Source organism: Ranitomeya imitator, chromosome 9 (genome assembly GCF_032444005.1).
Source record: "Ranitomeya imitator isolate aRanImi1 chromosome 9, aRanImi1.pri, whole genome shotgun sequence".
Taxonomy (NCBI): Eukaryota; Metazoa; Chordata; class Amphibia; order Anura; family Dendrobatidae; genus Ranitomeya; species Ranitomeya imitator.
This window is the reverse complement of record NC_091290.1, coordinates 87,920,443-87,936,930: the sequence shown is the minus strand read 5'-3', so window position 1 is coordinate 87,936,930 and position 16,488 is coordinate 87,920,443. Positions and strand designations below refer to the sequence as shown.

Below are 16,488 nucleotides of genomic sequence, written 5' to 3'. Positions count from 1 at the left end.
TTTTGCGCGTGGCAAGTTTTATGTGTGGTGCCTTTTGAGTATGTGCAAGTTTTGTGTGAGGCAACTTTTGCATGTGTTGCAACTTTTGTGCATGTGGCAATTTTTCCGCGTGTGCAAGTTTTGCGTGTGGCGAGTTTTCCATGAGGTGAGTTTTGCACTTGTGGCGAGTATTGCGTGAGCCTAGTGTTAGGGGTCGAGTTCCCGCTTCTGCACAGGGGGAATCTCGAGCCACCTCCGCTGCAGTCTCCCATTCTTGTCCAGCCGCAGTGGAGTCTGCTCAGCAAAGACGTCGGTCCCAGCGTCTTGCTCATTCTCACTCTGTTCTGAGAGTTACTGCTGCTTCTCCAGTCTCTGCCATTAAAGTCAGTGCTGGTCAGCAGCGAGCGGACTTCTCTGGGACTAAGTCCTTGTCTGCACGTACTGAGCATGCCCAGGGTAAGATCTCCCGTTGGAGATCAAGGGTCATGTGCTCAGGCTCTGCAGCACATTCCATTGGTCCTCTTGGCAGGTCTTGGAAGGGCAAAGGTGCTGTGGCCACTTCCTGTGCTGCTGCTATATAAACTGCGCATGACCGCACGGCCATGCGCTAGTATTGTCTTTCAATCGCTAATGTGTGTATGCTGTGAGTGCAAGTCGTCCTTGGATACCCCTACCCTATTGAATGACTGTTCGCGGAAGGTGTATGGCTGCTACCTAGCGCCCGACTTATCCTACAGCATTAGTCACACATTATAGCGTCCAGTTGCTGTGACCGCCAGTACGGCGGCCCTGCACTTCCTCTGTGCTTTCCTTACCCAAGCCTGGGTGGTTAGTGGCGTTCGTCAGTGCGGCACTGCATGCACTCTTGTGCCTTAATATTGCTCTTCAGTTTCCTTACACACCCAGTTGCGGTGTTGTGCCAGCAAGGGTCTAATCGGACTTTAATCCTAGTTGGGGTTGAGTTCGCTGACTACTTGCTCGCGCTTTAGGTACGGTACCGCGATCCTGTGCCTTAACAGGATTGCTTCTTTCACGCTGGGTGAGGTTAACCCACGCGTGTATACTTTAGTGTACCGCCATATAGTCTGCTAATTGCTAGCAGCAGGTTTTCACCTGCACGGTGGACCCCGGACTGCGAACGCATCTATACCATCTGTCTTGGTGTGTTCCGCCAGTCCTAACAGAATACTAGCGCCAGGGTCTGGCTAGTAAAATGGCGGACGACCAGCGTTTACAGCGGTACATCCAGCAGCTGGAGGGAAGGTTGGCGGCTCTTGAGCGTTCAACCTCAGCTGTGGATGTTACTGCTGTCGCTGTTCAGGCTGCAAGTGTGGCTGCAGCTACCTTGTCCACTGCCGCCCCTGTACCGACGCTATCTCGCCTCCCGCTACCAGAGAAATTTTCTGGTAACAGTAAGTCCTGTAGGGGTTTCGTGAGTCAGTGCTCAATACATCTCGAGCTTCTGGCCTCTCGTTTCCCTACAGAGCGGGCTAAGGTGGGCTTTATAATTTCCTTATTGTCGGACAGGGCGTTGCAGTGGGCTACGCCGCTGTGGGAGCGTGGCGATCATGTGGTGCAGAGTGCTCCGTTATTCCTGAGCACTCTGAAACAGGTCTTTCTAGGACCTCGTGTCACCCATGACACGGCGCTCCAACTGTTGGCACTGACTCAGGGCTCGTCCTTGGTCAGCCTTTTTGCCGTCCATTTCCGCACTCTAGCATCTGAGCTGGAGTGGTCAGATAAAGCCCTTATCCCTATATTTTGGAGGGGGCTGGCTGACCACGTTAAGGATGCTCTGGCCACTAGGGAGATTCCCGCCACACTGGAAGAGTTAATAACAGTATCTACTCGCATCGACCTCCGTTTTCACAAGCGGAGGTTAGAGCGAGCCCAGTGTAGGCAGAGGTTTCGGCTGGCTCCCACCTTCGCCAAACCTTTGGAATCTCCAGTCCAGGCTCCTGAGTTCCAGGAACCTAAGGTGGTGTCACGAGCGGGATCTAAGTCCCAGACCGCTCGTGCACTCCAGGGTTGCCATGCATGCCAACAGTCAGGACATCTTGCCACCAGATGTCATCAGCGGTCGAGGAAACGTCAGCGTCTAGTGGTAGTAGGTGGAGGTGCACTAGACACTGCGACGTTTGCCTCCAAATTGTCCTTTAAGGGGACAATTACCTTTGGCTCATCCTCCCACTCGGTAGACCTCTGCGTGGATTCTGGGGCGGAGGGCAATTTTATGTCTTCTGCCTTCGCCCAACGTCACGCAATACCCCTGGTTATGCTATCTCAACCAGTAACGGTACGAGTGGTGAATGGGTCGACACTCCCCGCACAGATAACACATCAGACCATCCCTGTTACTCTGTCCATGTCGCCATCCCATCAGGAGATTATTTCTCTGCTCATCATTCCTGAGGGTATTGATGAGGTCCTGTTGGGGATACCTTGGCTACGGTACCACTCTCCTCACATCGAGTGGTCCTCAGGCAGAATTCTGGGATGGGGTGAATCATGTGGGGGTAGGTGTCACCGAGAGTGCGTTCAGGTTGCTACTACTGAGGTACCCGCAGATCTATCCTCTCTCCCCAAGCAATATTGGTCTTACGCAGACAAGTTCTCCAAAAAGGCGGCGGAGACCCTTCCGCCCCATCGCCCCTATGACTGTCCTATCGATCTCTTGCCTGGTGCGGAGCCTCCCCGGGGTCGAGTTTATCCATTATCTCTCCCAGAGACGGAGGCCATGTCTCAGTACATTCAAGAGAATCTGGCAAGAGGGTTTATCAGGAAGTCAGTGTCACCTGCTGGGGCAGGGTTCTTCTTCGTGCAGAAGAAGAATGGGGAACTACGTCCATGCATAGACTACAGGGGTCTTAACGCTATCACCGTTAAGAACAAGTATCCTTTGCCCTTGATATCCGAGCTCTTCGATAGACTTCGGGGAGCTAGAGTGTTTACTAAATTAGATCTGCGGGGTGCTTACAACCTGATTCGCATCCGTGAGGGGGACGAATGGAAAACGGCGTTTAACACCAGAGATGGGCACTATGAGTATCTGGTGATGCCCTTCGGGCTCTGTAATGCCCCAGCCGTTTTTCAAGACTTTGTCAACGACATCTTCCGGGATATGCTTTCCACCTCAGTTGTAGTCTATCTGGATGATATTCTCATCTTTTCTCCAGATATTGACTCCCACCGGAGAGATGTTGGCAGAGTCTTCGACCTCCTACGGGCAAACTCTCTTTACGCTAAGTTGGAGAAGTGTATGTTTGAGCAGGAGTCTTTGCCGTTCCTGGGCTATATCATCTCCGCCCAGGGATTGGCTATGGATCCTGCCAAACTACAGGCTGTGATGGACTGGCAAGAGCCCCATTCTCTTAAAGCGGTGCAGCGCTTTATGGGGTTCATTAACTATTACCGCCAGTTCATTCCCCACATCTCAACTCTGGTAGCTCCCTTGGTAGCCCTCACCAAGAAGGGAGCGAATCCTAAATTGTGGTCGGAAGAGGTCTCCAAGGCCTTCACTTCTATTAAGTCCCACTTTGCTAGCGCTCCCATCTTACATCGTCCCGATGTGGATAAGCCATTCCTAATGGAGGTGGATGCCTCATCCGTTGGTGCTGGAGCAGTCCTCTATCAGAAGGATGCTCAAGGTCGGAAGCATCCATGCTTCTTCTTCTCTAAGACCTTCTCGCCAGTGGAGAGAAACTACTCCATCGGGGATAGGGAGCTGCTAGCAATGAAGTTGGCCTTTTCAGAGTGGAGACATCTTCTGGAAGGTGCGCGGTTTCCCTTCCAGGTTTACACTGACCACAAAAATTTGGTCTACTTACAAACAGCCCAGCGGCTAAATTCTCGCCAAGCCAGATGGTCCTTGTTCTTTTCCCGGTTCCACTTTTCTCTTCATTTTCTCGCCGGGGAGAAGAATATTCGTGCTGATGCTCTCTCTCGCTCCCTTATGTCAACTGAAGAGGAGGAAGAGGAGCCTCGGCTTATTGTTCCTTCTGAGAGCCTGAGAACCGTAGCGCCGGTTTCGCTTGAGTCTGTGCCTCCGGGCAAGACTTTTGTGCCCATTAATTTGCGACCGGAGGTTCTCTCTTGGGCTCATTCGTCCAGAGTGGGTGGACACTTTGGGACAAAGAGGACATCTGAGCTACTGGCGAGGACGTACTGGTGGCCGCATATGGTCCGGGATGTCAGGGATTATATTCTGGCGTGTGTCTCCTGCGCCAAAAATAAATCTCCGCGTCAAAGGCCAGCTGGGTTGCTCTATCCCTTGCCGGTGGCAGATAGGCCCTGGGAGATGGTCGGGATGGACTTTGTCGTGGGTTTGCCCAAGTCTCGCGGCTGTACCATCATTTGGGTCATCACCGATCATTTCTCGAAAATGGTTCATTTGGTGCCGCTACCACGGTTACCTTCTGCACGGGCCTTGGCTGCGTTGTTCACTAAGCACATCTTCCGCCTACATGGTATGCCTGACAAAATTGTCAGTGACCGGGGTCCCCAGTTTGCGTCTCGGTTCTGGAGAGAGCTATGTCGTCTTCTCAGTATTGAGTTGAATCTCTCTTCCGCTTATCATCCCGAGACGAATGGGTTGGTAGAGAGGGCCAACCAGACCTTGGTCACATACCTGCGACATTTTGTTTCAGCCAGGCAGGATGACTGGGCATCCTTGCTATCATGGGCAGAGTTTGCGCTGAACAACGCCGTAGCCGACTCCACTGGACAAACCCCATTCCTCCTCAACTATGGTCAGCATCCACGGGTACCTGTGCCTATGCCCGTGTCTTCCGCAGACTCCAGGGTGGCAGACTGGGCTGTGGAGGCACGGGATATTTGGGACCGCACTCAGGATGCCATTCGGGCCTCTAAGGAGAGAATGAGGTCCTCCGCCGATGCTCATCGGCGCCCCGCTCCAACCTTTGCTCCTGGCGACTTGGTGTGGCTCTCCGCCCGTAACATCAGGCTGCGAGTTGAGTCCACTAAATTTGCTCCTCGCTACTTGGGTCCCTTCAAGGTCCTCGAACAGGTTAATCCTGTGGTCTACCGTCTGGCCCTTCCTCCACGCCTTGGTATCACCGACACCTTTCATGTGTCCCTCCTTAAGTCCGTATACATGTCCCGGTTTTCTGAGTCATCTGCCGGGACATCGGGTTCGTCTACGGACGATTTCGAGGTGAACGCTATCTTGGGGTGCAAGGTGGTACGTGGCAAAAACATTTTTTGGGTGGACTGGAAGGGTTACGGCCCTGAGGATAGGTCCTGGGAGCCTGCTGAGCACATTCGGGCTCCGCAGCTCATTGCTGCCTTCGAACGTAGCGAGGCCCAAGGAGGGGGGGGGTCCTAGGAGGGGGGGTAATGTTAGGGGTCGAGTTCCCACTTCTGCACAGGGGGAATCTCGAGCCACCTCCGCTGCAGTCTCCCATTCTTGTCCAGCCGCAGTGGAGTCTGCTCAGCAAAGACGTCGGTCCCAGCGTCTTGCTCATTCTCACTCTGTTCTGAGAGTTACTGCTGCTTCTCCAGTCTCTGCCATTAAAGTCAGTGCTGGTCAGCAGCGAGCGGACTTCTCTGGGACTAAGTCCTTGTCTGCACGTACTGAGCATGCCCAGGGTAAGATCTCCCGTTGGAGATCAAGGGTCATGTGCTCAGGCTCTGCAGCACATTCCATTGGTCCTCTTGGCAGGTCTTGGAAGGGCAAAGGTGCTGTGGCCACTTCCTGTGCTGCTGCTATATAAACTGCGCATGACCGCACGGCCATGCGCTAGTATTGTCTTTCAATCGCTAATGTGTGTATGTTGTGAGTGCAAGTCGTCCTTGGATACCCCTACCCTATTGAATGACTGTTCGTGGAAGGTGTATGGCTGCTACCTAGCGCCCGACTTATCCTACAGCACTAGTCACACATTATAGCGTCCAGTTGCTGTGACCGCCAGTACGGCGCCGTGCACTTCCTCTGTGCTTTCCTTACCCAAGCCTGGGTGGTTAGTGGCGTTCGTCAGTGCGGCACTGCATGCACTCTTGTGCCTTAATATTGCTCTTCAGTTTCCTTACACACCCAGTTGCGGTGTTGTGCCAGCAAGGGTCTAATCGGACTTTAATCCTAGTTGGGGTTGAGTTCGCTGACTACTTGCTCGCGCTTTAGGTACGGTACCGCGGTCCTGTGCCTTAACAGGATTGCTTCTTTCACGCTGGGTGAGGTTAACCCACGCGTGTATACCGCCATATAGTCTGCTAATTGCTAGCAGCAGGTTTTCACCTGCACGGTGGACCCCGGACTGCGAACGCATCTATACCATCTGTCTTGGTGCGTTCCGCCAGTCCTAACACCTAGTTTTTGCATGTGGTGAGTTTTGCGCGTGGCGAGTTTTGAGCGGCGACTTTTGTGTTTCGACTTATGTGGCGAGGTTGGTGTATGTGTGGTGAAATGTGTGCTGAGGGTGGTATATGTGTTCAAGCACGTGGTAGTGTGTGGCGCATTATGTGTGTGTGTTCATATCCCCGTGTGTGGTGAGTATTCCATGTCGGGGCCCCACCTTAGCAACTGTACGGTATATACTCTTTGGCACCATCGCTCTCATTCTAAGTCCCCCTTGTTCACATCTGGCAGCTGTCAATTTGCCTCCAACACTTTTCCTTTCACTTTTCCCCCATTATGTAGATAGGGGCAAAATTGTTTGGTGAATTGGAACGCGCGGGGTTAAAATTTCACCTCACAATATAGCCTATGATGCTCTCAGGGTCCAGACGTGTGACTGTGCAAAATTTTGTGGCTGTAGCTGTGACGCCTCCAACACTTTTCCTTGCACCTTTTTCCCCATTATGTAGATAGGGGCAAAATTGTTTGGTGAATTGGAACGCGCGGAGTTAAAATTTCGTTTCACAACATAGCCTATGACACTCTCGGGGTCCAGACGTGTGACTGTGCAAAATTTTGTGGCTGTAGCTGCGACGGTGCAGATGCCAATCCCGGACATACATACACACATACACACACACACATTCAGCTTTATATATTAGATTGGTGGTCTATGGTAAGGAAACGTGATCAATATCACATGTTGAGGATCAGACACCTGCCAGCTGTTTTCAAATCTGGTGGCGGCCGGATGAAAACAGTAAGTGAAGCTGAACAGCACAGCTCCACACACCGTGTACTGGCCGTCCTTAGGTACTGCAGCTCAGCACCTATTCACTATAATATGAGCTGAGCTACAGCATGACTGTCGCAAGCTAAAAGAAAAAATTCCGCAACCCGATGGTGATGTGAATCAATGGAGTTTTACTCAAGAATCCAAACTGGCACATTGAATATATCTAAAGTCGGGGGCGTGGCCTAGCGTGCAATGTGAGCGGACGTGCAGCGTAGCTCTCCCGCACCATTCTCCCTTCATTAACCCTTTAGAGGCGCCGCCGAATGCTGAATTTACTCCCAGCTGTGCACGGAGACCCGGTGAGCGGGGTGCTGCCCGGTGATAGAGTCTCACCTGAGGATGACGTGCAGGAGGCAGAAGGAGTCGGCAGCGGCGGGAAGCTCGCAGGCCCAAGATGGCGCCGAGGAGGCGGCGAGGGCGAGCGCTGCTTATCACAGGAAGATTGATGTGATCGCTAAGCCGGAGCGGTTTGCCCGGTCAGAGGAGGCTGTAAATGTGCGGTCAGAGGCTGAAGGAGTGGGGCCTGGAGCAGTACGTGTCCCCGGGGATCAGCAGGAAGGAGGGGCTCAGTTACAGAGCAGTGGGGTGGATCAGAGATCCCCTACCATGGCCACAGGAGCTGATCTATCTGGGCAGCTGGACATACCAAAAAAACACCATAAGAGGAAAGACCTCCACTATTCTAAACAAAAAAACACCAGTATACAGGCAAAGATGCTTACCTGTTCAAGGCCTCCAACAATTGCACTAACCAGGGTGCAGCGGACCCAAGTTAAGATGGCAAATACACAGGTGCAATAATACCTATAATGCAGCCACCCTACAATGAGGAATTGGCCGCTTGGTGCACCTGTGCAAACAAATAGTCTGTATATGGCGTGTTCACACAGGAATGCAAAGTATATGGCTTTTTTAGTGACTTTTTTAGTGGCTTTTTTAGTGACGCCATATAGCGGGCTTACCATAATGCATCCTGTGCGAACAGAGGCCACAGTGTACAGAGCCATCTAGGGCCCAGCCGCACCCTGGAAAAAAAAAACAGTGCACCAAAAACATAACAATGTATGCAAGGTATTGGTCGATATTATGGCCACAATATTTAAGCTGCCAACCCACGTCAAGGGTCCTTGCATATTGGCAGTCCTAATCTAAAAAAACACCATAAGAGGAAAGACCTCCACTATTCTAAACAAAAAAACACCAGTATACAGGCACAGGTGCACCAAGCGGCCAATTCCTCATTGTAGGGTGGCTGCATTATCTGTATTATTGCACCTGTGTATTTGCCATCTTAACTTGGGTCCGCTGCACCCTGGTTAGTGCAATTGTTGGAGGCCTTGAACAGGTAAGCATCTTTGCCTGTATACTGGTGTTTTTTTGAGAGGGTGAGTTGATTTTGACACTTTAAGAGTTGGTGAGGGTTAAATTTTGGTTGGGGGAGGGGTTAGAGTTATTTCAGTTGGGAGTTAGAGATAGAGGGGAGAAAGGGTGAAGGGGGGAAAGGGTGAAGGTGGGGAAAGGGTGAAGGTGGGGAAAGGGTGAAGGGGGGGGGGGGGGGGGGGGGATGGGACAGAGACCCTAGGGAGCCAGAACTTATTCATTGTTTCTCTAAGTTATCATGGGTGGGGATATTAAAATTTTAAGTTGGAATGTTAGGGGCCTTGCAAATGCCACTAAGCGTACAGCTATTTTTCAATATGTACTGAAACAGAGGCCCTCGGTGATATGCCTACAGGAAACCCACCTGGTGAAGCAAAAGGTTGAAATGCTGCAAAAGAGATTAGGGAAGGCGTATCACTCGACGTTCTCAAATTATGCCAGAGTTGTGTCCATATTAATACGCACTGGTGTCCCGTTCTAAGAGATTGAGGTTATTATTGATAAAGATGGCCAATAAGTAGTTCTAGTGTGTAAGATTTTTAATAGATTAATTTGTATTGTGTCGATATACATTCCACCACCATACTCCAGGGAAAAGCTACAGGAGATTCTGGAAATTACGGGTAGGTGGGATGGGGTCCCTCTCCTTGAGGTGGGCGATGTGAATAACATAGCTAACGATCATTGGGACAAGGGAAGGCATGCGGTGTTAAGAGGGGAAGGGAATGTTACTCCTTTTGGGAATTATTTAAGGGAAATAGGATGGATAGACCTGTGGCGGGTGCGTAACGTTGATAAATATACCTACTCTTGTTATTCGGCAACATAAGGATTTTTGTCTCGAATTGACGTTGCTTTGGGTAACGAGGGAATGAATAACTTAATACACGAGGTGGAGTATAGGCCTAGAGCCCTATCGGATCATATCCCAGTATCGGTATCGCTACAATTGAGAAGGTGGAGCGAGTTGGCGGGGATGGGATGGAAAATTCACCCCTCCTGGTTACAGCTTTTAGATATGGAGCAGGTGGGTGCTGAACTTGTGGAATTTTTTAGGATTAATGATGGGAGTGCAGAGGCCCTTGTAGTGTGGGACACTATGAAGGCGTACCTGAGAGGAATCTTGATCTGAGATATTTCGAGACATAAAACTAGGTCTAGAATCCAGGACAATGCGGTGATGGAGGAGCTGAGGGCGGCAGAGGAGGCTTTGGGCATTCGGAACACTAGGGATACGCAAATTCTTATGAGGGCGGCTCAGGCAGCGGTTGATCAACTGCATATGCGCAGGGCAGATAGGTTGAGGGCCTTTCAAAAGGAAACATTTTATTCGGAGGGAGAAAAGGTGGGACATTTGCTCTCGGGGGTGGTCTCTGCGCAGCGGGACTCTTCTCATGTATATTCCATAAGAGCGGAGGACGGTACAGCCGTTACTCAGGGGGGAAGGATTTTAGAAGTGTTCCGGAAATTTTGCAGCAAATTATATTCCTCTAGGGGGGAAAAAGTATTGAGGAGATGGATGGATATTTGAAAGAGGTTGACTTGCCCAGACTAGGTAGAGAGGAACGGGAATGGATGGATAGACCGCTTAGGGAGGAAGAGTTGAAGGCGGCTCTGGTGGACATGGCAGGGGGGAAGGCTCCGGGGACAGACGGTATCCCGGTAGAGGTCTATAGAATTCTTAATGAAGAGTTAATGCCCAAATTGGACTGGGTGTTTACTGAATCGTTGGAGAGAGGAGTGCTGCCTCCGTCAATGAGAGAGGCCATTGTTGCGGTTATCCCCAAAGCTGCCAAAGATCCTCAGCAGCCGGAGTCCTACAGACCAATTTCACTCTTAACGGCTGACATAAAGATTTTGGCGAAGGCCCTGGTGAACAGGCTGTCCCATGTGATTGATATATTGATTCATCCTGACCAGTCTGGCTTTATGCCCAATAAATCTACGGCAATCAACTTAAGGAGGCTATTTTTAAATATGCAAATCCCTGCTGATAATGCCGGAAAGAGGGTAGTGGTGTCTTTAGATGCCCATAAGACCTTTGACAGTTTGGAGTGGAATTACTTGTGGTCGGTCCTGGGTCGCCTGGGGTTTGGGCCAAAATTTATCTCTTGGGTGAGGTTGTTGTACTCGGCCCCAACGGCAAAAATTTGAGTTAATAATATGCTGTCAGAGAGTTTCCCGCTGTTTAGGGGCACCAGACAGGGGTGTCCGCTGTCCCCGTTGCTTTTTGCTCTGGCTGTGGAGCCGTTAGCTGCTAAAATAAGAAGCTCAAAGGAGGTGAGAGGTTTTACTTACGGTAGGAGGGAGGATAAAATTGCCCTATATGCCGACAACAGTTCCTGGAGGACTCTGAGAGGTCCTTGTGCAACGCGGTAGATATAATTGAAGAGTTCGGTCGGTTTTCGGGACTCATGATACATTGGGATAAGTCTTGTATGTTGTTGATTGAGGGGGACGGTATGGGCAATGGAGAGAGGACGATAACTTCAAAACTGAAAATTGTTCAAAAATTCAAATATTTGGGGATCCAGATAGCTCTCCCTTTGACTAACTTTGGCTACTGCAGAGAATACGCACCAAAATCTCGGCGTAGAACAAATTACATTTGTCGGTGGTTGGTAGGGTGAATCTTCTAAAGATGACAGTTATGCCACAATTACTATATGTGTTACATAATTCTCCCATATGGATTACACAAGGTAGGTTCCGCAGGATTAGGTCTTTGTTCGGTGAACTAATATGGGGGGAAGGGGGGGGGGGGGGAAAGAGTCCTAGATTCAAACAGGAGATACTTCAAGAGCCCAAAACAGAGGGGGGTCTGGCACTCCCTAATCCCTGGATATACTTCTAATGGCCCCTTCACATTAAGCGACGCTGCAGCGATACCGACAACGATCCGGATCGCTGCAGCATCGCTGTTTGGTCGCTGGAGAGCTGTCACACAGACAGCTCTCCAGCGACCAACGATCCCGAAGTCCCCGGGTAACCAGGGTAAACATCGGGTAACTAAGCGCAGGGCCGCGCTTAGTAACCCGATGTTTAGCCTGGTTACCAGCGTAAAGGTAAAAAAAAACAAACACTACATACTTACCTACCGCTGTCTGTCCCCGGCGCTGTGCTCTGCACTCCTCCTGTACTGGCTGTGAGCGTCGGTCAGCCGGAAAGCAGAGCGGTGACGTCACCGCTCTCCTTTCCGGCCGCTGTGCTCACAGTCAGTGCAGGAGGAGTGCAGAGCACAGCGCCAGGGACAGACAGCGGTAGGTAAGTATGTAGTGTTTGTTTTTTTTACTTTTACGCTGGTAACCAGGGTAAACATCGGGTTACTAAGCGCGGCCCTGCGCTTAGTTACCCGATGTTTACCCTGGTTACCAGTGAAGACATCGCTGGATCGGTGTCACATACGCCGATCCAGCGATGTCCACGGGAGAGCCAGCGACGAAATAAAGTTCTGGACTTTGTTCAGCGACCAACGATCTCCCAGCAGGGGCCTGATCGTTGGTCGCTGTCACACATAACGATTTCCTTAACAACATCGTTGCTACGTCACAAAAAGCAACGATATCGTTAACGATATCGTTATGTGTGAAGGTACCTTTAGTGGCACAGTGTCAACATTTCAAAGGGTGGGGGGAGGAGCCAGGGAGGGTGCAAATTCCTAATAGCTTGAGGTTCTTACTAAAGGTGGAGGTTTTGAGTAACAGTTTGGAAGGAGGACAGTTCGGGAAAATGGGCTCACAGGGTTGCACTATCACACTAATTCATAGAGTGTGGGGAAAAAGTAAAGCTTATCGGGGGGGGGGGGGGGGGGGGGGGGGTTTGAGACCTAATTCGGAGTGCCCTAGGTGCTCCCAATCCCAAGCGGGAATATTGCACATGTTGTGGCATTGCCCTAGACTGTCCTCCTTTTGGATAGTGGTAATAAACCGTATTGAGGTGGTAATAAACCGTATTGAGTTGGTGTATGGTTGTATTGTCCCCTAGGAGCCCATTGACTTGTATACTGGATACGTGGAAGAAATTGTAACGGATAATACGATCAAAAATTAGGATTATTTAGTCTAGAAAAAAGACGACTGAGGGGCGATCTAATAACCATGTATAAGTATATAAGGGGACAATACAAATATCTCGCTGAGGATCTGTTTATACCAAGGAAGGTGACGGGCACAAGGGGGCATTCTTTGCGTCTGGAGGAGAGAAGGTTTTTCCACCAACATAGAAGAGGATTCTTTACTGTTAGGGCAGTGAGAATCTGGAATTGCTTGCCTGAGGAGGTGGTGATGGCGAACTCAGTCGAGGGGTTCAAGAGAGGCCTGGATGTCTTCCTGGAGCAGAACAATATTGTATCATACAATTATTAGGTTCTGTAGAAGGACGTAGATCTGGGTATTTATTATGATGGAATATAGGCTGAACTGGATGGACAAATGTCTTTTTTCGGCCTTACTAACTATGTTACTATGTTACAAAACAGTTATTGCATGATTGTTGTTTATTGCAAGAAAGTTGATCGCTAAATTTTGGATTAGAGAGGAGCCTCCGACAAAGAGAGATTTTCTTAAGCAAACGGACCATATAGTTTCATTGGAAAGAAGTATCTACACCAAAAGAAATAAGCTGGACCTCTTTCACAAGTTATGGCAGCCGTGGATTGATTCGACCTAATGTGTGGAATGAGGATTAGCGGAGTTCAGAGTCTTTTAGGAAACACAAAGGACTGTTATTCAACTATTTGCAGGATGATAGGAACTGTGGAGGTTCTTGCTGGGGTCTCTGGGGGTTGGGCGGGGAGAGGGGGTTTGGAAACGGGGAGAAAATATTATCTTTAAAAGTTTTGTTGTAACAATGTTGCGAGAATTATTTGTAACATCTTGACAATGGTTAATAAAAATCTATCTGATAATATATATATATATATATATATATATATATATATATATATATATATCTAAACTCCTACAATGCCTGCACATGAGGAAAGAGACATGGTGAATCAGAAAAACTATACTACATTCCTAATTGGAGGTATTTGCTAATATTATTATTAAACCTACTACATATTGGCATAGGATCAGGGAAATGGGTATACCCCTTTAAGGTATTAACAGCCGGATACCAAAAAAGCTTTAATTGTACAGACCCAAGAATAAGAGGTCCACTCACAATAGATAGCTGCCGGACAAAGAATGTTTTGGCTGATAGCCCGGCTGGCAGCCATGTCTCCCAACTCCTCCATTTACAGAAGCTCGCTGTGCTGCTGCCTGACTCCTGTGGCAGCTGCTTTCTCGAAAAACAGGAAAAAGATAGAAGTCTGAAATCAGACATACCATATCGTTATCACTACCCCGATATCATCTGGGGGGGATGCGGAGTCAAGAGAGCCCCCCATACACATTGGACTGTCGGCTGAACCCACGGGAAAAGCTGACTCTTAATGTGTATGGGGCTGTAAAGGTTACATGTAATTTTTACGCCACAGATAAATTAATTAGTGAATTAAAGAGCGACATTAAAAAGTTCAAGTCACCCACAAAGAACAAGGCATCCTACAGCTATGCCAATGGAAATACTGACATGTCTGTCAACATGGATGTTGGAAAACTGGGAGGGAACAGCAAAAGCAAAAAATACATTTACAAAGTGGTTAGAAGATGTACAATATTCTAAAACCTAATGTCCACAGCTCCTATGCAGACTTGTGATCTTCCCATGAGGCTGTGAGCAGTAGAGCCCCCCAGTTCCTCCTGGACAGCCTGGAGGGCCATGACTGCACAGTCAGACGACACAGCCTTTGTATGGAGCCTGTACACACAGGGCAGAATGCGGCCCTATTTACATATGGTAGGAAAATGCTGAATATTAGGATCATGCAAAAGCGTGAAAAACAATGGCACAAACCAAAGTACATTGTATGCAGGGAAAAAGGCTGCAAAAAACCCGAGATAAAGAGACATGAGTTAGTGGAGTGTTAGGAGGTGCTTTTACAAGCAAGGTTTATCCCTGTATAATGTAAACTGTGCTGTCTCTGGAGTTAAAGGGTTATTGTATGCATTTTCATATTGCAAGTAAATTAAGACAAAATTATGGCAAATAGTACAGCAGAAAGGAGATTGAAATATATCAGAAACCAGGGGCTGCTTTTTTCTCCCCCGGAAACAGTGCCACTCTTGTACATGGGTTGTCTGCGGTATTGCAGCCTAGTCGTCCTATTTACTTGAATGACAATGAGCTGCAGTACCAGACTCGGCAATTTGTGGAGCAATTTGAGGAGAAGAACCTTTTTTTTTCCAATATCATACAATCCTGGAATTTCAAACCTACCATTGTACATACTAACTATACCCTACAGATGTCCTGAATAGCGCCCCCATGACAGATTACAAAGGTTCAATATAAACGCAAACATGGTTACCTATTAATCGGTGAATGTGGTTGGCTGGGGAGGCTGCGCTCCGGATCTGCCCTCTGAGGGACGCCTCTCTCTCTGCGGAGACGGGGGGATATCCGTGCTGAGAGCAATAGCTGCTCAATTCCACACAGATCTTCTCACTGACCGTTGCCAGGACCTCCTCTGTACTGGCAGAACTACAGAGTCGGACAAGGGAGAAAAGGGATCATTACTGCCAGTATTCTGTGTAACCGTACACAACATCCGTACACAACATTCTCTCAGTCAGACACAAAGCATTCTACAGACGCAATAACAATATGTCACTCATTGCCGTTGTTTCTTGTATATGGACTTCTGAGAACATCAGGCCATGTATATGGTCAGGGTGACCCACGTAGACGGGGCAGATTATTCCCACAGGCAAATTACACTCCCCCTCAGCTCATCTATCAAGCCTGAATCACGCGCACAGACAAGAAAGCGTTCATATCATTCCATCTATTGTAAGGCTGTCTAATGAATGTAGGCATCAGTAACCAACACTCAGTGCTGCTGACGGCCAGAATACATCTTTATAGTAGATTTTGTTCCTTTTGAAATACACAGCTCCAAACCCCGACTAAGGTTTTATAGATAGCTACAACCAACATCAGAGGGCGCTGAGGAGCCTACTGGAGATGGAAGCCCCCTATAGTGGGGGCTATGACAGCTATGTGTAAAAGGAGACAGGGGATTTTAAGCACTGTGATAAAAAAGAGACTTCCAATAAAATACAGATGTATTATTTAAAAAATATATATTAAAAAATTGAAATTCTCAGTCCACTTTAATAGGCTGTAATCAAGCACAGATGTCTTGTTTGGATGGCTGGACCATGAAGAATTACCGTTAACTGATCTATGGGGAAAATAAGCAACGATTACGACATATTTTAGCAGATCGCGATTGGCTTTCAGTATACATCTATAGAGAATTGCCAACAACGAGAAAAGGGTCACCCTGATTGACAGCACAGAGAAGGGAGGGTCTCCTTTAATCTTCCCATGCAATGATTTCATCAGTCTACTTACGGAGATCCCACACCTTCCAACAAAATTCGAATGAGACTCTTCATTCTGTCCATAAAGGCAGCGTGACTGGTGATGCCAGAAGTGGAATTCTGTATAATCAGGAGCAACGTCCCCAGCAATGTGAGCTGTGTCGCCTCTATCTTTAGCTCCTGGAAGCGGATCTGGTCCATTACCAGGGTCTGGACAAAGCAAACAATCAATGAAAGACAGAAGAATATCAATAAATTTCTAAAATCAAGTGTTTGATATATTTAGGGTAAATCATTGCTGATCTACAGACAAGAGAGGTCATCATTGTCTAATCAGTGGGGGTCGAATGAAGAATGGAGGGGCTGTGTTGCAAGTGCAAGACATCTGATCCATAATGACACCATCCTGATGGGACACAATGCTAGAAACCCTGTCTGGATAGCATGTACCATGAGTGTCTGATCGGGTCTGAGGGTCTCACTGATGTCCACATTTAGGTGCCTGCCACACATGGTGTACACAGTCATTTCCTATTAGTGTGTATGGG

At 48.7% G+C, this 16,488-nt stretch overlaps 1 protein-coding gene across 4 annotated transcripts in view; it reads right to left on the bottom strand.

Moving 5' to 3' along the window:
* The window catches only part of TCP11L1 (t-complex 11 like 1), a 142,327-nt gene that overhangs the window by 7,342 nt on the left and 118,497 nt on the right, over positions 1-16,488 (bottom strand). For all 4 annotated transcript variants that reach the window (XR_011315241.1, XR_011315242.1, XM_069739281.1 and 1 more), the window contains exons 8-9: positions 15,972-16,150; positions 14,923-15,095 (exon numbers count right to left, since the gene is read on the bottom strand). Coding sequence is in view for 2 of the 4 variants with exons in the window: in XM_069739281.1 (XP_069595382.1) it covers positions 14,923-15,095; positions 15,972-16,150 (352 nt within the window). In the remaining 2 variants the exon portion in view is untranslated. The remainder of the gene's footprint in view (positions 1-14,922; positions 15,096-15,971; positions 16,151-16,488) is intronic.